A 25,475-nucleotide genomic window follows, 5' to 3' on the forward strand; every position below is an offset into this window, starting at 1 on the left:
GAATTTTTAGTTTTTTCACCATCTTTTTTTTTTTCTTGTTTGTTAATTTGAGTATAGTTGATATGCAATGTTACATTAGTTTCAGTTATACAACTTAATGATTTGACATGTTTATACATTATGCCATGTTCACTATCTGTATGTAGCTATCATCTGTCCCAATATAGCACTATTACAGTATCATTAACTGTATTCCTTATGCTGTACCTTTCATTCCTGTGACTGATTCATTCCATAACTGGAAGCCTGTATCGCCTATACCTCTTTACCTGTTTTGCTTATCCTCCTACCCCCTCTACCTTCTGGCAACCATCAGTTTATTCTCTGTTTTTTATAGGTCTGATTCAGATTATTGTTTGTTTATTCATTTTTTTAAAGATTTCACTATGAGCTGAATCATATGGTTTTTGAATTTCTCAGTCTGACTTGTTTCACCTAGCAAAATACCCTCTAGGTCCATCCATGTTGTCTCAAATGGCACAATCTCACACTTTTTATGGGTGCCTAATATTCCACTTGTATATATATTGTATATTGTGTGTGTGTGTATATATATACATATATATGTATATAAATATATTCACCACATTACTTTATTTATTCAATGATGGACCCTTATATTGCTTCTATATCTTGGCTATTATAAATAATGCTGCAATAAACATGGGGTAGATATATTTTTTTTGAATTAGTGTTTTCGTTTTCTTTGGGTAAATATCCAATAGTGGAATTAATGGATCTTATGGTAGTTCTAGTTTTAATTTTTTGAGGAACTTCCATACTTTTTTACACGGTAGTTGCACCAATTTACATTCCCAATAGTGCACAATGGTTCCCATTTCTCTACATCCTCACCAATACTTATTATTTCTTGTCTTTTTTTTTAATGTTTTTTTATTTATTTCTAGGAGAGAGAAAGAGAGAGACAGCGTGAGCAGGGGAGGGTCAGAGAGAGAGGGAGTCACAGACTGAAACAGGCTCCAGGCTCTGAGCTGGCAGTCAGCACATAGCCCGATGTGGGGCTCGAACCCACGAATCGCGAGATCATGACCTAAGCGAAAGTCGTACGCTTAACCGACTAAGCCACCCAGGTGCCCCTATTTCTCGTCTTTTTGATATTAGACATTCTGACTGGTGTGGGGTGATATCTCATTGTGGTTTTGATTTGCATTTCCTTGATGATTAGTGATTTTGAGTATCTTTTCATGTGTCTGTTGACCAATAGTATGTCTTCTTTGGAAAAGTGTCTATTCAGTTTTTCTGCCCATGTTTTAGACCGTTTTTTGTTTTTTGTTTTTTGGGGTTTTTTGGTGTTGCCTTACATCAGTTCTTTAATATTTTGGATATTAACCCCTTATCAGATATATCATTTGCAAATATCTTCTCCCATTCAGTAAGTTTGCTTTTTTGTTTTGTTGGCTACTTTTGCTGTGCAAAAATTTTTCATTTCGATGTAGTACCCCAATAGTTTATTTTTGCTTTTATTTCACTTGCCTTAGAAGAGGTATCTAGAAAAACATTGCTATGTTTGCCACCTGTTCTTATCTCAGGTGGCCACCTTTTCATCTCAGAATGCATCTTAGAATATCTTTATTTTTGTTACAGTCAAGTCACCCCTTATTACCTACTGCTTCTTTATACTGTTTAATATGTTCTCTTGTTTTTGTGTTTTCTTTTTCAAATCATTTTCAGAGATATGCTTTCTTAAGTCTTACAAATCCCATGCTGCATTTGTTTTCTTGTTAGTAAAAATATCTCTCAATGAGTACTCCAGCCCTGATGTTTGCCAGCAGATAAGTTGATCAGTTGTGCCTGCATTCCTCTCCTCCCTTATCCCTCCTGTTCCCCCATCCACCCACTCACTCACCAGGCCTTTTATTGCTTTCCCAAGTCCAGTGGTCTCCAAATAGAATTCTAAATAAAGCTCCCAATGGAAGACAGGGAGCGGATGGGCCAAACCATTTCCAGCCATTTATAAAGCATGCTTCGGGGGAGGGGAGGGGGGATGGCACAGATACAAAGGCATCTCTGATTAGGGATAGACAATGTAGGAAGACTGAGATCAAGGTCTTCTAAGTTTTCTGTACTTCAGCAAAAATATCCATAGGTCACTTGTTGGATTTCCAGTCCAGCTAACTTGACCTTGAATTTAGTGAAAATTCCTCTAAGATTCTGGCAATAGCTTGACTGTTAGTCTTGGTTCTACCTCTCATAAGTTTTGGTGTTTTTCTTGTGCAGGAGTTTGGATCAGGGACTGCTTAACTCGATCACATTTTAACCCAAGAAAAAGATTTCAAGAACTATCTATCTTATTAATAATTACAATAATTATGCCACCTAATTAAATGAAAAATGAACAGGAAGAGTACTGTTATTAATACTTCTCTCATTACTATCATTTATACCTTTTCTATTACACTAAAAGTTATATTCTCAAATTTGGTTTCAAAACGTTGGCACAATCAATGCCAATATAAGCACATTACCATGTGATTTTAGGATTTATTGAATGTAGTAACTATTACTTAGGTAGTATTCTATATATTTACATATAAAGCTTTTCTTACTCTTTCCTACAGTATTGGTGATATGGGCGTAAAGCAATTTCTTGATGGTCCTGTGAGCATAAAGATAAGAGAGCTAAATTTAAGTAACTGTATCCATCTGGGTGATGAGTCTATTATGAAACTATCAGAACGGTATGATAAAACAATAATATTTTTACATCGTATCATTAGTAATTGTACATTTGCTAATAGGAGAGATCAGAGTTAGACCTTCAGAGGGATTTGGGAAACATCAGGAGGCCAAGAAGCTGGTCTAATATTCAGCGAAATAAAAAGAAAAGGCACTGGAGCCAGAGATTAAACTAGTTTTTTTGTTTTTAATCATATCTGAGTGGTTTCTTATTAATCTCATAGTAGAGAAAGTTTCAGATGGAATCATTAATGAAGTTATCACTCTCTAGACATGAGTGACTTCTTCTCTGTGCTTTTCAAGGATAGTACCTCTGTGTAAACCTTTGCTCCAGCGTTTGCCAAGGGATGTTCTGCTCAGTTTATTCTTGATTCTCCCTACTTGTCAGAGATCTTGTGTACGTGACAGGGTCAAGCCCAATTCCTCTGGCAAACTTTTAAGGGATAAATGAGAAACTTAACCTTGTACTTTTAGGGGTCATTCGTCATACTTACATGACAGTTTTCTGCATGCAAGTGATGTTTTTTCTCATTAGAAGTTACAGTATGAAATGAAACCACAGAAAGACTGTCTTATATAGTAACCCACCTCTCTCTCATCCTACTGTGTAATCCAAATTATTTTCCACTTTTAAGCCTACTTTTATTTTAAAAAAATTTTTAATGTTTATTTTTGAGAGAGAGAGAGACAGAGAGAGAGCAGGGAAGGGACAGACAGAGAGGGAGACACAGAATCTGAAGCAAGGTCCAGGCTCTGAGCTGTCAGCCCAGAGTCTGATGCAGAGCTTGAACGTACAAACCATGAGATCATGACCTGAGCCAAAGTCAGAAGGTTAACCGACTGAGCCACCCAGGTGCCACTTTTAAGCCTACTTTTATTTTGAGAAAAAGAAAGTCCTGGCTTCAATATCATTTGGTTTCCTTAGATAGTCTTGATATAAAGAAATGGCTACCAACACTGTGATTAAAAGCTAAAATTAATTCTTCATGCTGCTTTCTTTCAGCTGCCCTAATTTAAACTACTTGAATTTGCGAAATTGTGAGCATTTGACTGACCTAGCGATTGAATACATTGTACACATATTTTCCTTGGTATCAGTAGATCTCTCTGGAACAAACATCTCTAATGAGGTAAAGAAAATTTTCAGAATAGTTCCACGACTTTTATTGTTTTCAGTAATATAACAATTGAGAGAACATCAATTATTTTTAGGTCCTAAATTATCAGATTATAAAAGGCAAGTTTAGGAATACTGCTTCTGGAATAGTGACAGATGAAGTTATTTGTAAGTTAAGGGTCTTGTTTCTCTGCTTAAAAAATGGAAAATTCTGTGTTTTGAGCAAAGTCCTGACAGACTGGAGTGTTGTACGACAGATCTGAAATCTGTTTCACTATAGAAGTATGTAAATGGGGACATAATACATTCCAGTTGGCTTATATATGTTTTTCTTGTGGACTGAACATTCTGTAAAACTACGTGAGTGCCTTGAGACCTCACTTTTTAGTTCAAAACTGAAATCTAGAAATGGCCTCATCAAATCTACAAAAGAATACATTTTAAGGAACTCATTTCCTGCAAGCGGCTGATGCTACTCCTCAGAGTTGAAACTCAGTCCACACGTATCTTATCACTGCAGCACTGCCCCACTTACTAGTCAAAAGGAAGATAAACTAAGAGGTATTTGCCATGTTTCTGAAAGCCTTTAGTGGGCTGTAGTTAGATAAGGAATGCATTGGCTTCTCTTAAAAATCAGTGCATTGGGAAGGATATAGGAAGAGAACAGAGGTGAGGATCTCTACCTGATCTGCTCACTAAATCCCTATTCATCCCTCAAGCTCATCAAAATCCATGAGGCCTTCTCTGAAAAGCCCTACTTTACAGGCAAGTACAGGAACTACTTCTCTCTGTGTATCTCCTGCCCCAGTACATCCTTTAGCATGACCCGTTTCTCTCCATTTCTTACTGCATTACTGTTATCTGTGATGTGTCCATTCTTCCCCAACATTTAGTGGGCTCTGTTTATTTGTCTATGTTCTTTCCTTTCTTTATCTAAGAGTGAATTTAGATTCAGCCTCCATCCTGCTAGATGGTCTCCTCTCCCCTTCCTTGGTAGTGTCATCTATGTGTGGTACGGGAGTGGGGTGGGGGCAGTTACTTGTAGTCAATGCATTTTGGTGGTGGCAAGCCTGATTTTCACAGCGTTGTCTTCTGTCCAAGCTGGAATCCACTGGGATGTCTGTAGACTCATTTGGTTGTTGATTTCCTGTTTAGTTAGATCCCTGATGTGTCTTCCTTGTCCCAGCTCCAAAGTCCCTTTAAGTCTGCAGGCTCCCTTGTCATGTGTGCCTTCCTCTGGACACCTCTGGGTCATGCTGGGGCATGGGGACTCTGTGAGGCTATCCTAGGTCCATAGTCCTAGACATCCTCTTCAGACATTTTCCTGCTCTCACATCTGGGTGTGTTTGCCCGCAGATCCATGCCTCACCCTTCTCTTGCTCTGCTGCAGACTGGCTGACTCATGTCCACTAGCTTCCAGTTGGGTTTGGTGCTTGTCAGGCATTTGTGAGCAACTGGAGAGGAAGACGAAGAAAGAGACCAGAGTTTTCCTCCCCCTTCCTTTGAATCGTCATCATCAGCTGCATCTCCTTCATGATCTTCTCCCTCCAGTCAGGTCTCCTGTGGCCCCAGCTTCCCTGGGTGACCTTGGTCTGTGGGGTCCAAGAACACTGGTCCTTCTCATTGGCCTTCCAGCACAGGAGGACTAGTGGCTTCCTGCTGCTGCTCACATCTCTAGATTGTGTCCTTCCCTTTTTACTTCTTAGCTTCTTTACCTCATATGTAACCAGTTCCCTATCACAATTAAATCTCCTCAGTTTAAATACAGTTTCTGTTTTCTTCTTTAGATCGTAGCTGACACAACAAGCAGCCCGGGGAAAACTCAGATGCCTTGATGCTTTTCACAACTGTTCCAGAGAAAGGAGGGATGGGTTTCCATTTACTTAGGTCCCCAAACCTATCAGGAGGTTCCAACCTTCTGTGCAACTGAGCAGAGTCCAGGGAGGTCTAGAACAGGGCCTTGAGTGGGGGATCCCCCAGTATCTCATTCTTGCTTCCCCTTGGTTCCCCCTTCCTGTGCTCTTCCCCTCGTTCTTCCCTTTCCTGTCCCTTCCCCTGCTCTCTCCCTCCTCCTCCCCTTCTGTTCCTCTCCCTTGTTTTCTTTTTAGCTCTTCTTCTCTTCTCTTGATATAGACTATCTAATCTGGGGGTGGGAAAAACTGATTACATGGTTTGAAAAATAGTATGTCTCAAGTCTTTCATCGTTTAAAAATTTAAAGCTTAAAGGCCTGGGATATATATTTTTTCCTCCTGTGTTCTTCTGTGAAAACCTTTCCCTGACACATACAAGTAGAATGCCCAGCTGCTGTTAGAAGGGTCACGAGGTCACAGAGGTGTAGGATCAAAGCACATTACAAAACACATCACAGTATCGTTCCGCCACAGCACTCCTTGCAAGCCTGAGCAGCGAACGTTTTTTGAGCAAAAGCAGTGAAGCTTAAATGCTTTAGCCTAGTTTTTAGCATTTGGGGAAAACTGAGTTTTTATTTTCAAAGACCATATATTAAAGTTCTATATATGGAGGACAAGGTAAAAACTTAAAAATATAGCCTCAAGTCCCATTCACTGTTGTTGTTTTTCTTGTAAGGAATATATACACTCTGAGAGAGCTGTAAATGGATATCTATGGGGGAGAATGCTAGTTATATTCTGCTAAAACATTGAAAAATAAGTCTTCTGAAGGTTGTTGCTTTTTTCCTCTAAATTGTTTAAACTCTGATCTAGAAGGCAATTGACTAAAAAATAATAAAAATAAAAAATATGTTGACTAACTTGAATATAAATTTAAAAAAATAAAAAATAAATAAAAGGCAAATGGTTGACAATAGAGTACCACAACAGCTGTGGAAGCTAACCTCAAATAGTCAAAATAAAATCAGTTAGCCTAGATATCAGTTTGGACACGTAAACATCAGTCTGGATTGTAGGTCTAATGAAGTGCAAATCTGACTAGAGACTTAACATATGGGATTTAAACTCTGGAAGGTTACAGACCAATTATGCCTTTTGGAAAAAAAATAAACAAACCTTTCTTACATTTTCTAATAATTATGTTCACTCCTAATTTTTTTTCAATAATGAGTAGAATGGCACTACTCATTTAGTTAACAAATCTTTATTCTGACTACTTTGTAGTCAGTATTGGGAGTAGTGCTGGATGAACGAGACAGACATGGCTCCTCAGGCATGTGACAATTGTTACAAACTGTGATGGGTATAGGGAACAGCCTCCCTCAGAGAATCAGAAAAGACCTTTTCCAAGAAAGAAAGAAGGGGTATGTGCTGAGCCAAAGAAACAGCCTGAACAAAGACACAGAAATTTACAAGTATGGTGGCATCAAGGAAATGTGCACCTTGGGTATGGCTTGATCATGAGGAGAGTGAGAAGGGATGATGCCTAGGAGACAAGCAAGGACCAGGTCATGAGGGACCCAGAAGCAACACTGAGGAATTTGTCCTCTGCCCTTTTGGCAATGGAAGGACATTCAGGACTGTCAATTAGACTGTAACCAGGTCAGACAGACATGTTTTAAAGATGACTACCTGCTGGACAGACATGGGAATAATAGATGAACAAGAGGCTAATTTTATAAAGCAGTAATCCAGTTATGAGCGTCTGCATTACGGCAAGAGCTAGAGAAGATGATAGTAGGGCTGAAGCAAAGTCTGCAGATTTGAGAGAAACGGAGGAAAATGAATCACCAGGAGATAGAAATAGATTGAGTATGGGGTAAAGAAGAAAGGGAGGGAATAAGGGATGAAGCCAGATTTTTGGCTTGAGCATCTCTTTAAATGGTGGCATCCCTTACTGAGCTGTGTCCTTTCCACACTGTGAGGAGCAGGGTTGCTGTTTGGTTTGAGTCACCTGCAAGACAGCTTTAGAGAAATGTAGAGAGCTCAGAAAATAAGCAGAGAAGTCACTGAAATTCACTCCTCAGAGACAGAAGAGCTTTTTAGGTTTGCAGAGTGTGAAGGTATGTTGCACTCTGAAAGTCATGGAAACTCGCAAGGAAGTTAATCAGCGAAAGCAAAAGTACAGATATTTAGAAATTTAGAAAGATGCTTAAATGAAAGAGCTAGCTTAAATGAGGGGAGCTAAGAGGATAACAGTTACTTAAAGCTGTATATGTTTCTTATGATAAATAGAAAATAGTAATTAATGTATGATCCAGTAATCAAAGTATGTATAACAAGTTATCTAGAAAGAATATTTTAGAGAGTGAGGAAATAAATCCATTTTCCTCTTCTAATATAAAGAGAACAGGGTTTACAAGTGAGGGAAATAGCTTACTAATGTGATGGTATCTTAAAGTATCATTAAAAGTCTTTAATCTCTTAGACAGCTTTTCTTAATGTTTCATTAAGTGGGATGTATTCATTCCCTTACTACCTCAGAGGATTGTTTGAATATGAGGTTATATCTCCATGTATGTGGGAAAATGTTTTCCTCTGGTTGGGAGAATTATCACTTACTGAAGATCACAGTACCTACAGTTAGGTAAGTTCAATCCATTGCTTAAGTTGCCTTAGTCACTGCCATATTTGCTGTTTAAAGGAAAAATGAGTCAGAGTAATGTTCCAGACCGTGTGCGTAGACAGTGGTTTAAGGCTCTTTCATTTGCCTGATTTTTGACATTTTTACTTTTTTAAATTAAAAAAAAAAAGTCTTATGTTTTAAATTTATTTTGAGAGAGAGAGATAGAGAGCATGGGAGGGGTAGAGAGGAAAACAGAATCGCATGCAGACTCCTCACTGTCAACATGGAGCCCAATATGGGGCTCAGACTCATGAACTGTGAGATCGCCACTTGAGCCGAAATCAAGAGTCAGACGTTTAACTGACTGAGCTACCCAGGTGCTCCTGATTTTTGAAATTTTTAATTATGAGTACCATACCTTGAGTGCCCATAATGTACAATATTTCCTGGAGTTCCCTTACTAGGATGTGAGATCCATGAAGAGTGAGACTTTGTTTTGTTCACTGCTGTTTTCCCAGAATCCTGGGGATAGTAGACACTTGATAAATATCACGAATGAAGGAACAAATGCTGAACTCTAGGGTTATCAAATGTGAATAAGATCTGTTCTCTGCAGCCCAATTTGGAAGGGTAAATATGGGTAATTTAAACATGGTGTGGCAGGTATAGTGTTGGAAGAAGAGAGGAAAGGATCTCTTAACTCAGCCTGTTCGACATGCAAGCATGGGCAAATGCATGCTTGTTCAAGGAACTTTATGTAGCTTAATACTACTAAAATATACTATGAAAAGGAGATATCACTGAGGAATTCCTTCCTATGCCAAGGAGCTTGGACTCGAACCAGTGGATGAGGAAATAGCAGTTAGTAGGGAAGTCACAATCCTAATAGCCTCCCAATTTAGGTAGATTATTTGGGTTGTTCTCTGGGGGACAGATTGGAGGAGAAAAAGACTAAAGGCAGAGAGACCAGTGGGAGGTCTTTTCGTAGGAATATATGAGGAGTTTTTGAACTAGGTAGAGGCCAGAACTAGCCTGGAAAGAACATATTCAAGAATTGCTGAGTCGGGGCGCCTGGGTGGCTTAGTCGGTTAAGCGTCCGACTTTCGCTTAGGTCATGATCTCGCGGTTCGTGGGTTCGAGCCCCGCGTCGGGCTCTGTGCTGACTGCCAGCTCAGAGCCTGGAGCCTATTTCAGAGTCTGTGTCTCCCTCTCTCTCTGACCCTCCCCTGCTCACGCTGTCTCTCTCTCTCCTAGAAATAAATAAAAATATTAAAAAAAAAAAAAAAAAAAGAATTGCTGAGTCATGGAAGATCAGGACCTGCAGTGAAGGATAAGAATGATTCCAAAAATCTGACTTTGGGTGGATGGAGGTCCTACCTTGGAAAATGTTTTGAAGGAAAGCTGATTTCACTTTTATCAGACATAGTTAGAGTGTATGGAGTGTTATGGCCAAAGGCTTGGGAGAGAGATCTTGAAGGGAGATTGAGATATGGGAATCATTAGCACAGAGGCGTCAATGTGGCCAAGATCTTCAGGGAGTGTGGGAAGTGAGGAGAAATGTGCACCCAGGAGGAACACAACAGAGTACCAATATTTAAGGAGTGGATATAAGGTGAGTCTTATGGAATAAGTCTCCATAAAGGAGACTAAAGAAAGAAGGTGAGAAAGGCTGTAAGAGAACCAGGTGAGTGTAGCCATGTGTGGAGTATTGAGGGAATAGCCAACAGTGTTTAATAAAACCCAGAAGTTAAGCCAGGAAAGGACCAAAATTTGGAAGAATATTTATTGTTAAACAGATTCCTGCCTATCCTTCCAATATCATCTCATGCCTCTGTTCCCCTCATTTCCTTTCCTCCAGCCCCACTGCCTTCCTTTTGCTCCTGAAACAAGTCAACATCTTTCCTACCTCAAGACCTTTATACATGTAACTTCTGCCTGGGATGCTCCTCCTTCTATTCTTCGTGTGCCTGCCGTAGGCAGATGCTGAGAAAACAATCAATGATGATCATAACAATAGTTAATGCATCTTGGCGAATGGTACCATTCAATATTTTTTGAAGGAATTTTATAAGAAACATTGATCATGTTCTCCATAATTATCAGAAAATCACACTTCTCAGTCCAGATCATTCCAAGGCAATATCAATGGGTTTTATTTTACTGATGCATTCTCTCTTTAAGAAAGCATCAATCACATGGTGAAACTAATATCTCTGTGTTTTTCTTAAATAAGCATTCTCTAGTTCCTAATATCCTCTATCTTATTTCTTAATGTTTTTTTATTTATTTCTGAGAGAGACACACACACACAGCGTGAGCAGGGGAAGGTCAGAGAGAGAGAGGGAGACACAGAATCTGAAGCAGGCTCCAGGCTGAGCTGTCAGCACAGAGCCCAACGCTGGACTCGAACCCACAAATCGTGAGATCATGACCTGAGCCGAAGTCAGACCCTTAACCGACTGAGCCACCCAGGACCTCCCTCCCCCCATCTTATTTCTGTCATATTACAGCATAGTTCTCCAGAGAGGTGCTATCTATTTAGATGGCCTCCCAGTAATAATACCTCTTGAATTATTGGTAGCACACAAATTATTTTCATTGAATTGCAAAAAAATTCTGATTGAATATTGGCATATGCATTCCATGTTGATTTCCATGTATATGTTATAAAGTTTAACTGGTATATGATATAAATACCTCTTATATGTATCCCTTTGCCTCCTATCCATCCTTGCTGCCACTGCCACAGTTCAAACACTATTTCTCCTTACTAACCTCGCTTGCCTTAAATATGACTGTTTTCAAATCTGTTCTCTACTCAGCTGCAGTGTGATCCTTCAGCATGCAAATTAGAGCCTAACACTTTCTGGAGCATAATTCTTCAGGAGCCCCACAGTGCTTACAGTTTATTTTATTTATTTATTTTTTAGTTTTTTAAATGTTTTATTTATTTCTGAGAGAGAGAGAGCGAGAGCGTGAGCAGGGGAGGGTCAGAGAGAGACACACACACAGAATCCAAGGCAGGCTCCAGGCTCTGAGCTGTCAGCACAGAGCCCGATGCGGGGCTCGAACCCACGAACCACGAGATCATGACCTGAGCCGAAGTCAGACGCTCAACTGACTGAGCCACCCAGGCGTCCCTGCTTACAGTTTAAAGTCTAAACAATTAGTGTAAATGTCCAATCTCTTCCTGAGATTGTCACTGCCTACCTCTACCATTTCGCTTCCCCTAGACATCCCCTTTTCATCTTTGGCCCCACAGACACAGAACTGACTGACTCTCCTACAGCTCCTTGAACGTGTCACGCTCCCCTTGCCTTCCCATCTCTGCAAGCTATTCCCTGTGTCTGAAACACCCTCTTTCCTTGTCCACCTAGTAAATTCTTGCTTATCCCTCAAGTCTGAACTGTGTGAAGCTCTCCTGGAATTCCTGGGCAGACTTAGGATTTCTCTGTCTTGTTTCTACCATACTTCACAATGCCCCCACTAAAGCCATTAACTCATTATATGTTAATAGTGGTTGCAGACCTGTCTCCCTACAACACCGTAAACTTCTTGATGGTAAGGCCTGGATCATCCCATCTTTTGGAAGCCCAGCATAATGCCTAGTACATAAGAGGCATGTAAAATATTTGATTTGTGAGTCAGTGAGTGAATGAATGAATCTCGTGCCGTTTCCTTCCTTCCAACCAAACACTTAAGGCTTCTTTATTATTTTTTTTTTTTTGGTGTTCTAGAACCACATTTATTTAACGTTCATTATTGCAAAAGTTTTAGCTCCTCAGTAGAGAGTTAAACATACTAATGTTTGATTCATGTGTTTATAATGAACTAAATTGAGAAGTGCCTCCCAATCATACGTATGTGTTGGAGAGAACACTGATTGTAATCATCACTAGATATTTTTTTTTTTTTAAGGCTTCTTTAATTTCCACATTTTCTCGGTTATGCTCTGAGTTGGAGTAGGAGTGCTTACAGCTGCATGTCTTCACTGATGATACACTTTCAAGAGACCACCCATCTGCATGGAACACACACATAAATAAGGCCTGAGGCTCATTGAAACAAAACCTCTAAAGCAGGAAACACATGAAATCACCTGGGATTCAATAAATAGAAAGAATGGGAGTTAAAAGGAAGCAGGGAAACTCAGAGGCAAATGCGTTTGCCTTGGATTGTCAAAAGCACATAACAAGGATTCTGCCCTGGTTATACTCTTTCATATGGAGCTGGACCTCTTTTGGGTCCTTTCCAGGCCCTTCTCCTAACTAGTGGCTTTAGATGAATCTGTTAATACCATCATTACCAATAGTGGCTTTCCTTACAGAGGTTACAAGCAATTGTCTCCTATATCCAGCAAAATGCCTACTAGAAACATTGTAAAAGGAAGTGAACAATTTAAGCTCGTCACTTCCCTCAAGGAGAGTTTTTGGTGCCAGAACTCTCTCTCCTCTTGATCTCCATCAGGTAGGAGGCAAGCAGTCTCAAAGGTAGTTGCTCTATTCCTAGGTAACATAGATGCTGATTTTCTTTCCCTCCATAAATATATAGAGGACCTATTTCTGTGTGTTAATCAAAGCCTGCTTTCTTTTAGACCTGTAGGTCAGTAAATTAGGTCAGAATGGTAAATACATTAAAAAATATGATAACAAAATTCATACTCAAAATTCATAATCAAGTTAAGTAGAAATAAATAAAAATAATTGAAAAAAGAAAGGTAAATTATTTTTATAAAATTTTAATTGCTAACCGTAGTATAAAAGGGGAAATCACTTGTGAGGCTAAGATACATTCTGGAGGATTTTGTACAAGATAGTGTTATCATTGATTTTGGAAAGAGGATGTGTGCTGCCAGCTCAGAGCCTGGATCCTGCTTATGATTCTGTGTCTCCCTCTTTCTCCCTGCCCCTTCCTGCTCATGCTCTGTCTCTGTCTAAAATAAACATTAAAAAAAAAAAAAGTAAAAGAAAGGATATATTAACTGAGATAAAACATATTTCCAAGTATAAGTTTTGTTCTTCATTTCTAAAAGAATGTGGTAAGGAATATCAAACAGAGCAAATTGTTCAGAAAGGAACATATGAAATATAAACACTAACTCACATAATTACTAAGGGAAATATTCTAACCAAGATTTCTAAGAATATGCCACAGGATAAGAGAAAATTGGCTCCATAAAAACAGATAATTTTACAGACTACTCACCCTTTCACAGATATTTATTCATTGTCAACTGTGTGTTAAACAGTATGTGAGGTTCTGGGAGCCTAAATTTACAACCATAGTTCTGGTCTCAAGGTACAGTCTAGTGGCAAAACAGTAACAGTAAGAATAACAACACTACTTGGTTAAAAGTTACCAGAATCCTAAGTTCAGAGTATGGGTTCACATCTTGTCTGTTGACATCACACTATGAGACCTTGGGCAAATTACTTAACCTCTCTGTGCCATTTTCCTCTCTTCATTTTTATTTTTTATTTTTTTAAAAATGTTTTATTTATTTCTAGGAGAGAGAGAGAGACAGCGTGAACAGGGGAGGGTCAGAGAGAGAGGGAGTCACAGACTGAAACAGCCTCCAGGCTCTGAGCTGGCAGCCAGCACAGAGCCCGACGCAGGCCTCGAACACACGAACCGTGAGATCATGACCTAAGCGAAATTCGGACACTTAACCGACTAAGCCACCCAGGCGCCCCTTATTTTATTTTTTTAAATGTTTGTTTTTGAGAGCAAGCAAGCAGGGGAGGACCAGAGAGAAAGAGGATCTGAAGTGGGCTCTGTACTGACAGTGGAGAGCTGGGTGGGACTTGAACTCATGAACCAGGAGATCATGACCTGAGCCAAAGTAGGATGCTTCACCAACAGACCCATGCAGGCACCCTATTTCCCTCTCTTTAAAACACTTTAAAACAGTGTTTAAAACAGTGCACGTATAGGAGGATTAGGAGGAACTTAACTGAGGACCATGGGGGAGAAGAAGGGGGGAAACGGTGGGGGAAAGGGAGAGAGGCAAACCATGAGAGACTCTTGAATGCTGAGAAACAAACTGAGGACTGATGGATGTGGGGGGGGGGGGGAGATGGGCATTGAGGAGGGCACTTGTGGGGACGAGCACTGGGTGTTATATGGAAACCAATTTGACAATAAACTATTTGTAAAAAAAACAAAACAAAACAAAAAAAACCCTAGTGTTTAAAATATACTTTCCTCATAGTGTTGTGAGGATTAAATAGGATAATAAATGTAAACTGCTTAACATAGTGCATATGGTAAGCAGTTAGTACACCTTAGCAATAATTTATTCAAATTATGACATATGAGGTATATTTGTTGTGATGAAGATACATATATCTAGGTACATATGCTGTATCTTAGTAGCATGGATGAGTTGAAAAGTGAGTGCTTATGTCTCTGCTGTCTATTTGTAGAGAAGTCAGGGGACACTTCTCAGCTTTTGAGGTGCAGCTGAAAGCTTCAGTAGATGTTTACAAGGAAAAGATGGTCATTAGTGGAGGAAGAAACAGGTAAGAAGGCATGGAGACATGAAAGAGGGTTTGTATTGGGAGATCCACAGGTGACTTTGCACTGTCAAAACACAAGCCAAGAAGATAGGGGATGAGGCTGGAGAAAGAGATAGAGGGCAGAATGTGACTGGCTTAGGCTGCTCTGCAAAGGGATTCAGACTCGTGCTATATGCAGTGGGAGCCACTGAGGAACTCTGAGTAGAACTCATACAGCTAGAAATGAGGTTTTGATAGTGGTGGCAGTAGGGACATGTATGAGAGATATTTAGGAAGTATATAGGTAGGGAGGGCTTGGTGACTGATTGGCTGGATATGGAGAACAGAGGGGATAGGAGGAGACATAGAAGATTCCCAAGTTTTTACTTGGTCAGTTGCAGACATGGTGGTACCAGTACCCAGAAAAAGAACCTAAGAGAGAGATTAGAACTTGGAAATAAGATGCTGAATTCCATTTTAGACGTGTTTGATTCTAGTCCTAGGACACATCTCTCTACACTATGGGCGCCTTCAATACTGAGTGATGAAAAGAAGAAAAGAAGACATAGCCATTTGACTTTTGGAATCACCATTTTTGTTTTCTTTTGTTCCTCAATATGTCTGGCAAGGAATTATAGTAATTTGGTATATTCCAATTCAACCATTACTGAAAGTAGAAAATTTATACAAAGATTTTCAAGAACCTCCAAGTTCTATACTCTCTATTACAACTTCCATTTCATTTTTCTCCTCAAGAAAAAAAAAAAAGGCAATATGAAAGGAGACTTCTTAAGTTTGCTGTCAGGGACCTTTTGTTCTTTTTAGATTTCTCGTGATCTAAACCCCCAATAGTTACATCAGAGTTCTCAGTTATTCTAGACTCCTGGGTACCACACTGCATCTTACCTCATAGAATGTGTTTTTAACATCCTGTATTCAAACATCAAATATGCTAAGTTGCACAGGTTATATTTATAGGTTTCCCAGCCAGGGAAATATAGGACCCATAAAGAGAATCATAAAAGTTGCAAAATTCAGAGAAAAGTGCAAGATACCTGAAGAGAAGTCCATCATGAGGCATTTACCAGAGTCCTTGCTGAAGCTAGCAGAAAGAGTAGGAAAAACTGAAATAGTACTCTTCTGAAAGTAACAATGATGAGTTTCAGGTGTATATGGCACATTGAGGTGTCTAATTATCAATTAGGAAAGATTTGTTGCTCAGGAAAGGGATCTGAACTAGATGTAGAGATAATTGACATGGTTGAAGTCACGGATGGATGAGAGACAGAAGGTGAAAAGAGGTCAAGTATAAGGCTCCTGGAAAAGGTGTGTTTGGAAAGTGAACCCACAAAGGAAGCTGAAAATGAATATCCAGAGAGGTAGGGGAGGAAAGAGTTCAGACTGATATCAAGTGAACCAAGTGAGGTGGTATTTTCGAAAGCAGGAGATTGTCAGCAAGGTCAAATTTCAAAGGTGGCTCAAGTACTGTGAAGATAGAAGCATCAACTTTTTGTAAAATAAAATTGCTCATCTATGTATATACTTGTACATGCCAACATTCACAGCTTAGTATTTTGCTTGAATGTTGGTACTGTGTGCTGTTTCAGTTTGTTTGGAATAGACAGTAAACTGCCCAGTACTGTTGTGGGTCTGGATAAAGGAATTAAGTATGGTATTAATGTTTTGTATAATTCTTTGCTGATGTACAAAAAGACTTAATGATGAGCGCATGTGTTGTTTTTTCCCAATTATTCTAAATTATTTTTCACAAACATTGAGAAGTTTCATGTATTCATCATTCATTCATTCATTCTTTCTTTTCTTTCTTCTTTTCTTCTTTTGTTTGATACATAATTAGCAAAGTCCCACAATATTTAAAGCAGTAATTCTAGGTTTGAGTGTAAAAACAGGAATAAGGCAAGCAAGTTGTTATAAACTTTCCCCCCATCAACTTTTCTCCTCTATTGAAGAGAACATTTTGTTGTTTTGGCCATTTGCTTTCCCTATGGGGGTTGTAGCAATTTTTATTGCCATCAGTAATAAAACAACTATGGTAGACTTATACTGATTCATTAATATTTCCTGGTCTAACTTCACAAAAATAGCTAGGAATTAGAACTTTATTGTTATTTGAATTTTCATTTAAAAAAATTCTAGGTTTCCCTTTGTGTCTCAGTTGGTTAAATGCCCAACTCTTGATTTTGCCTCAGGTCATGATCTCAGTTTGTGGGATCAAGCCCCACATTGGGCTCTGTGCTGACAGTGTAGAGCCTGCTTGGGATTCTCTCTCACCTCTCTCTCTCTCTATCCCTCTCCTGCTTGTGCTTTCTTTCTTTCTCTTTCAAAATAAATACATAAACTTAAAAAATTCTAGAAATACTAGTAATTTTGTCCTATATATGCCGCATTTCATTGCAATTATATTTCATCTTCTATGAATTTTCTTTTGAGATACCTTCTCAAAAGTATCTCATTTATACATTGGGGTCTCAATACTTCTGCCAAGTTGTATGAACTGCTTATAATAATGTAGTTTTAATCATTTGTCATATTTTCTCCATATTTTTACAATGGCTTATCTCAGTACTGTGAGAAAGAGATTAATTTTAGTATTTTAATTGGAAAGCCCATAAGCCACTGCTTGTAAAGAATTAAATGGTGAACAAACTATGCAATCTTATGTAATTTTACATAGATTTTTTTTCTTAAGAAATTGTTTATTTACCATATACAGGACAGATTATAAAGTTTATTTATGCTTATTAACTATTCTGGGATTTTTAAAGTGTTGACAGTTTCCAAACTGAAACATGCTAGAAGGTGATTTGGAGCAATGTGGCTGTCAGATAAATTACATTATATTTTATTCTAATGTTAATATTCCTAGACCATCTTTCCAGGCTTTTTCTAAAAACACAGTATCTCAGAAAAAATTCATGTGCAAATTTTAAAGAATAAATTTACTTTCAGAATGTTAAGCTTTAATTAGTAAGGTTTCACCCACTTCAATTTCATTTATAAAACATGTTTTGTTTGTTTTTAAATTATGACCAAATGTTCAGTCTTACAACAAGGCAAAATATTGGTGTTTTTGTTTTCCTCATTGTGTCATCTTTTGCCAACAAGTAATATAATCACACCAACCAAAACAGTAACTTTATTTTGTAAATGTGCTCAGCAGAGAGTTGGGAAAATTTAAAGATTGTTAAGGTAACACAAAAAACTAACCGCAATAGTTGTTAGGTCTAAAATAATCTTGGGGCACCTTGGTGGCTCAGTCAGTTAAGTGTCTGACTTTGGCTCAGGTCATGATCTCAAGGTTCGTGGGTTCGAGCCCCATGCCAGGCTCTGTGTTGACAGCTCAGAGCCTAGAGCCTGTTTCTGATTCTGTGTCTCCCTCTCTCTCTGACCCTCCCCTGCTCACACTCTCTCTCTTTCTCTTTCTCTTTCTCTCTCTCTCTCAGAAATAAAACATTAAAAAAATGAAAATAAAAAAATAAAATAATCTTATTCAAAACACCTCCCAAAATAGCCAGCAACACTGAAGAGAAAGGGTGATAGAAAAGCTAGAAAAGAGCTAAAAAATATAGAAGGAAGGACAGAATTAGAAAAATCAGCATTTTGCAACTCCTAATGGAATAAATGATTTAGGCAAGGATCACCAATTAATGCTAAAACCACTGGCTAAAATGTTTCTGGGAAACAGAGTGTTCTTGTTTCTCTCAAAGAATCATACCACAGATTATTTATTAAATCAAAAGTAAAGTTACACTCTATTGAAGCGAGCTACAGTTACCACCTGAGTCAAGTGAGTAAGCAGCATCATGCATAGTGGGGTGTCTCATATATGTACCCCTAAAGGGATGCAACAGCACCCAGGTAGTAGTCTTGCAGAAAATTTTTACCTAGAATCTAGTCAGTAGGGACAATCAGACAAATCCAGAATGAGAGACGTTCTACATAATGATTGGCCTGAGATCTTTATAAGTCAATGGCTAAAAAGACAAAATTTAAAGGAAAAAAAAAGGCTAAAGAGACAGGACAACTAAATGCAGTGCATGGACTCTGAGTCCTGAATAAAAAACAAATATTGGTTTATGTTAAATAGTATGGTATTACTATTAATTTTAAGTATTATAATACTATATATACTGTGTATATGGGAAAATGTCTTTAAAAATGTTTTTAATGTTTATTTACTTTTGAGAGAGACAGACAGAGAGAGAAAGACAGAGTGTGAGCAGGGAAGGGGCAGAGAGAGAGGGAGATACAGAGTCTGAAGCAGGCTCCAGCTCTGCACTATCAGCACAGAGCCCGATGTGGGGCTCGAACTCATGAACTGTGAGATCATGACCGGAGCCAAAGTAGGATGCTTAACTGACTGAGAACATACAGAATATTCTGGGGTAAAGCATCATGATATCTGAAACTTATTTTCAAATGGTTCAGGTAAATTTATAACATACATAATATGAAATATATAACAATTCCAAATGTCTGTGCATTCAACATGGAGTACCTAAATACATCAAGCTAAACAAACATAAAGGAAGAAACTGACAGTAATACAATAATAGTAGGGGACTTTAACACATCACTTACATTAGTGAATAGATCATTCAGACAGAAAATTAACAAGGAAACAATTGCTGTGAATAAGACTAGATGGATTTAACAGATATATACAGGACATTCAACCCCAAAACCACAGAATACACATTCTTTTCAACTCCACATAGAACATTCTTCAGGATAGATCACATGTTAGGCCACAAAACAATTCTCAATAAATTTAGGAAGGTCTAATTTACATCAAGCATCTTTTCTGAACACAGTGGTATAAACTAGAAATCAGTTACAAGAAAAAAAAAACTAAAAAAAAATAAGCCACGAACACATGGAGGCTAAACAACATGCTACTAATGGACCAATGGGTCAGTGAAGAGGGGAAAATTTAAAATATATGGAGACAAATGAAGATGAAAACACAACAGTCCAAAACCTTTGAGATGTAGCAAAAGTAGTTCTAAGAAGGAAGTTTGTAGTGATTCAGGCCTGCCTCAATATAAGAAAAATCTCAAATAAACAATATACACTTACACCTAAAGGAATTAGGCAAAGAAGAACAACCAAAGCCCAAAGTTAATAAAAGGAAGGAAATAATAAAGCTTACAGTGGAAATAAATGAAATAGAGACAAAAAAATAAAAAAGATGAATGAAACCAAGAGCTGGTACTTTGAAAAGATAAACAAAATTGACAAACCTTTAGCCAGCCACATCAAAAAAGAAAGAGAGAGGACTAAAATAGTTTTGGAAATGAAACAGAAGAAATAACAACCAACAACACAAATATATGAGAATACTATGGAAAATTATATGCCAACATATTGGACAACCTAGAAGAAATGGATAAATTCTTAGAAAGTTACAGTCTTCCAAAACTGAATGGGGATGAAATAGAAATTTTGAACAGACTGGTTATGAGTAATAAAATTGAAGTGATAATCAAAAAACCCCTAACAAATTCATGTTCATGGAATAGAAGAATTAAAGTTGTCACAATGTCCGTACTACCCAAAGCAATCTACAGATCCAATGCAATCCCTATCAAGATACCAATAGTAGTTTTCAAAGAACTAGAACAAATAACCCTTCAATTTGTATGGAACTAACAAAAGATCTAGAATATCCAAAGCAATCTTGAGAAAGAACAAAGCTGCAGGTATCACAATCCCAGATTTCAAGATATACTGCCAAGTTATTGTAAGCAAAAGAGTATGGTTCTGGGACAAAAACAGACACAATGATCAATAGAACAGGATAGAAAGCCCCGAAATAAACTCATGTTTATATGGCCAATTAATTCATGACAAAGGAGGCAAGAATATACAATGGGAAAAAGACAGTCTTTTCAATAAGTGATGCTGGGAAAGCTGGATAGCTACAAAAGAATGAAATTGGACCACTTCCTCACACCATATACAAAAATAATCTCAAAATGGATTAAAGACCTAAACGTGAGACCTGAAACCATAAAACTTCTGAAAGAAAACATAGGCAGTAATCTCTTGGGTATCAGCCTTAGAAACATATTTATGAACATGTTTCCTCAGGTCAGAGAAACAAAAGCACAAATAAACTATTGGGACTACACCAAAATAAAAGTTTTTGCAGAGCAAAGGAAACCATGAACAAAGTAAAAAGGACACTTAGTGAATGAAAGAAGATATTTGCAAATGATACATCCAATAAAGGGTTGACATCCAAAATATATAAAGAACTTATACAACCCAATACCTAAAAAACAAATAATCCAGTGAAAAAATGGGCAGAGGATGTGAATACACATTTTCCCAAAGAAGACATATGGCTAATAGACATATCACAAGCTACTCAACATTACTAATCAGCAGGGTAATCCAAATCAAAACAACAATGATTTATCACCTCACACCTATCAGAAATGGCTAGTATCAAAAAGAAAAGAAATAATAAGTGTTGGCAAGGATATGGAGGAAAGAGAACTCTTCTGTACTGTTGGTGGGAATGTAAATTGATGCAGCCATTGTGGAAAAGTGTGGATGTTCCTCAAAAAATTAAAAATAGAAATATCATATTATCCAGCAATTCTGCTACTGCATATTTACCCAAAGAAAATGATAACACTAATTTGAAAAAATATATACACCCCTTTATTTACTGCAGCATTATTTAGAAAAGCAAACATACGGAAGCAACCTAAGTGTCCATCAATAGATGAATAGGTAAAGAGGAGGTGTGTGTGTGTGTGTGTGTGTGTGTGTGTGTGTGTTTATACACACAATTATGTATTACTCAGCTATAAAAGAGAATGAGCTTTTGCCACTTGGGACAACATGGATGGACCTAGAAGGTCTTATGCTAAGTGAAATAAGTCAGATAAAGACAGACAAATATCATATGATTTCATTTATATGTGGAATCTAAAGAATAATTAAAAAAGGAACAAACAAAAAAAACACAAACATGAATACAGACAAGAAACTGGTGGTTGTCAGAGAAAAAGGGATGGGGAGGATGAGCAAATTAGGTGAAGGGGATTTAGAGGTACAAACTTCCAGTTTAAAAAAATGCATCAAGAAAACTCGTATATATGCATACATAGACAGACTTATAAATATATACTATGTATATGATATGTATATATATAACTATATCATACAGATATATTAATAATGAAACTATATTTATACACACACTCATATTAATTAAACAATGTAGCAAAATGTTTACAACTGGTCAATTTAGGTAAGGAGTATATGAGTATATGGGTGTTTGACTTAGCTGTATACTAAATACACACACACAATACCATTCCAACATTTGGTAACTAGTTCATCTCTGATGTCTGTATACATCTGCTAAACAATTCCAAATGTAAAATTGGGGTTGGGGAGAATTGTTTTCAAAGATTTGTCTGCTCTGAAGTGTCTTTTGTACACGTAGCTGTTCCTGGCAGCGTTCAGTGGCCCCTCCCACTACTTCTACTGAACCACTTCCCAAACAATTCACACAATCCTTATGAAATCTTTGTTCATGTCATCTCCTCAGCCTGAAACACTATTCTTATTATTTTGCTTGTCAAAATCTTACTCAGTCTTTAAGCCTTAATTCAAATTCTCCCTCCTTCATGAAAGTCTTTTCTAGACTGCCACCCCCTGGTCTGTGGTCCCTATACCTCTCTCAAAACACATGCTCCTCGTCTTCATATTATGGTCACTTATGTATTAACTCCTATTCCTTCAAGAAGGAAAGTTTTGTTTTATTCTGTTGCACAGAATGAGGTCCAAATTCCTTAGAACGACATACAAGGCTCTTGGGACTTGGTGACTGCTTCCTTTTGTGTCTTATGTCTTGATGCTGTGGACCTGATACCAGAGCTATAATATAAACCAATTACTAGGAATTCTTAAGCCCCTCAGATCCAGATCCCTCAATTCCATGGCCTGAAAAGAAGGAAACTTCTCCTTAGGACTCCTGTGAATTCCTGGGACCTTGCACTCCTGTACCACCTGCAATCCTGGCTACCACACGAGTAACTTTCCTCTGTGCTTCACCTGATTACAATTTATTCCCTTTGCATACTTTGGGAAAATAAACCAAAGCTTTTCCTGCAAAACATTCATGAGTTTGGCTTACTTTTGAAGGAGATTAAGGAGGATTTACATTTTCATGGTTACAACTTCCCTGAAAAGTAAGCATCCACCTGCCCTTTGCCCCATCGAGGCCCAGTCACTCCCCTTTGTTGATTCCTCATTCTTCCTTATTTTTGTCTTATTTCCCCACTCTTCTCTTGCCATCCCTCCTAGAAGTAAAAGTTTGGCATCAGCCAACCCCTAGGACTTCCATCCCAAGCACTTAAAAAATGTTTCAGGGAACACCTAATTTGGAGCATTTATGAACCTCACGGTGCCATGTAAACATTTTACCTAGCTGGCTCTGATGTTCTTTAGGTCATTTATCTGAAAAGCTTCTGAGTCAAAAAGCCATTAAAAATGAATCCTGTTGACTGGAATTGTGTATTCCACTTGTACTGAGAAGCTGTCATCCCATTTGAGCACAAGGCAATTTTCAGTGCAGGCCTTGTCTCCTCCAGCTGGCTCAGATTTGTTGCTGATCAGTTACAAAATTGTGTTTACTTACAGCAGCAAGACCTTAGATAACTTGTCCAGCACATTAGATGATGGCATCTCTTGCTCCTTGTCTTGCTAAGAGATTGGCCATCTGGGTCTGAGAAATTTCTGTGTTCATCCTGGACTGAAGTATGCTGTAGGAATATTTATTTCTAATCTGTATTTAGCTATATGGTTATTACATCAATCAATTTCAGTTCTTACAAACATCTTTATTGAAAAATGATTTAAGTACTGTAAAACTCCGTGATTCAAAGTGTATGATTTAGTGGTTTTTAATATATTGATGGAGTTATGCAACTATCACCACAATCTAATTCCAGAACATTTTCATCACCTCAAAAAGAAACCCTTAAGCAGTGTCTCCCTGGCTTTGACTCACTCTCCAGCCCACCCTAGGCAACCACTTTCTGGTTCCATATATTTGCCTATTCTGGACTTCTAAGTCAGTGGAATCATACAATATATGGCTGTTAGGGTTTGGTTCTTCTACTCAGCATAATGTTTTAAATGTTTATCTATATGGTAGTATGCATCATACTTTTTATTGCTAAATAATATTCCATTATAAGGATATAACACATTTTATTTATCCTTTTACCAGATGATGGCCATTTGGCCATTTGGCTTGTTTCACTGTTTTTCTTTTTCTTTTCTTTTCTTTTTTTTTTTTTTTACAAATAGTTTATTGTCAAATTAGTTTCCACATAACACCCAGTGCTCATCCCCACAAGAGCCCTCCTCCATGCCCATCCCCCCTCCCCCCCCACATCCATCCATGAGAGACTCTTGAATGCTGACAAAAACTGAGGACTGATGGATATTTCACTGTTTTTCTATTATTAATAATGCTGCTAAGGAACATTTGAGTCCAGTTTTTTGTGATAACATATATTTTCATTTCTCTTGGGTATATACTTAGGAGTGGAAGAATTGCTGGGTCATATGGTAACTTTATAGTTAATATTTTGAAGAAATGTCAGACTATTTTCCAGAGTGACTGGACCATCTTACATTCCCATCAGCAGGGAATAAAGATTTTAATTTCTTCACATTCTCACAAACACTTTTTATTATCTGCCTTTTTAAGTATAGCCATCATTGTAGGTAAGTAGTGATATCTATCTCATTGTGGTTTTGATACGCATTCACCTAACGGCTAATTATCTTAATTAAATTTTGAGGCCATATATTTTAATGAACAATGATAGTGACAAAATGTAGCATTCTATTTTAATATTAATTAACACAAGTAATTTTAAATTTTACCACTTTAAAGTGGTAAAGAGAATATAGGCTGTCAAATGTCATACTTTGCAGGTGTACTTCATTTCTAGTTCACCTTAAAAAATTCTGACTCCACTACATACAGAAGTGAAAACTCCAGAGATAGTTTCATAGGACAAATTCCCCGTAGGAGTAACACATACTTAGCTATTATCCAGTACAGGGCACTGAGACAAACCTTGCATCTCTTACTATTTTTGTTTAAACAATTCGGTTTCTGTTGGGGGAATATCTAAGCTCCAGTTCTAACATGAGTAAAAAAATAGCATCCACATCTGGAACCGAGACCTCATGTGCTGGCTCCACAGGGTTTAATAATTTTTGTTTTGAAATAAGGAGGCAGAAAACATAATGTGTTCCTAACAAAAGAACCCACATTTGCAATAACATTTTAAAAATGGAGTGATTTTAGTTTTGGATGATATACAAAACCATTAAATGAAATTAGAAATTGCAGTTTAAACAGTGGCATCAATTAAGAGGATTTTCAAGCACTTCTTTCCTTGACCTAGATTTTTTTTTTAAACAAAAGGGCCTAATATGTACATCATTGAAAAAACTGGATATAATATTTGCATAACCCATTTTAAATTATGGTCCAAGTGCTGTATTTAAACTCAATAAAATGTAAAACAATCCTGTAAATAAAATTTAAAAAGGACAAATCCATATATCATTTCTGGTATTTTTCCTGCCAGTCAGCTCTGGGGCCACAGAATGAGAGGAA

General features: G+C 37.7%; 1 protein-coding gene across 1 annotated transcript in view; it reads left to right on the forward strand.

Moving 5' to 3' along the window:
* The window catches only part of FBXL13 (F-box and leucine rich repeat protein 13), a 196,979-nt gene that overhangs the window by 143,861 nt on the left and 27,643 nt on the right, over positions 1-25,475 (forward strand). The window contains exons 16-17 of the mRNA XM_039239125.1: positions 2,580-2,699; positions 3,701-3,827. Of these exons, the coding sequence (XP_039095056.1) occupies positions 2,580-2,699; positions 3,701-3,827 (247 nt within the window). The remainder of the gene's footprint in view (positions 1-2,579; positions 2,700-3,700; positions 3,828-25,475) is intronic.

This window comes from Hyaena hyaena, unplaced genomic scaffold, assembly GCF_003009895.1.
Source record: "Hyaena hyaena isolate Hyena2069 unplaced genomic scaffold, ASM300989v1 scaffold_152, whole genome shotgun sequence".
Classification (NCBI taxonomy): domain Eukaryota; kingdom Metazoa; phylum Chordata; class Mammalia; order Carnivora; family Hyaenidae; genus Hyaena; species Hyaena hyaena.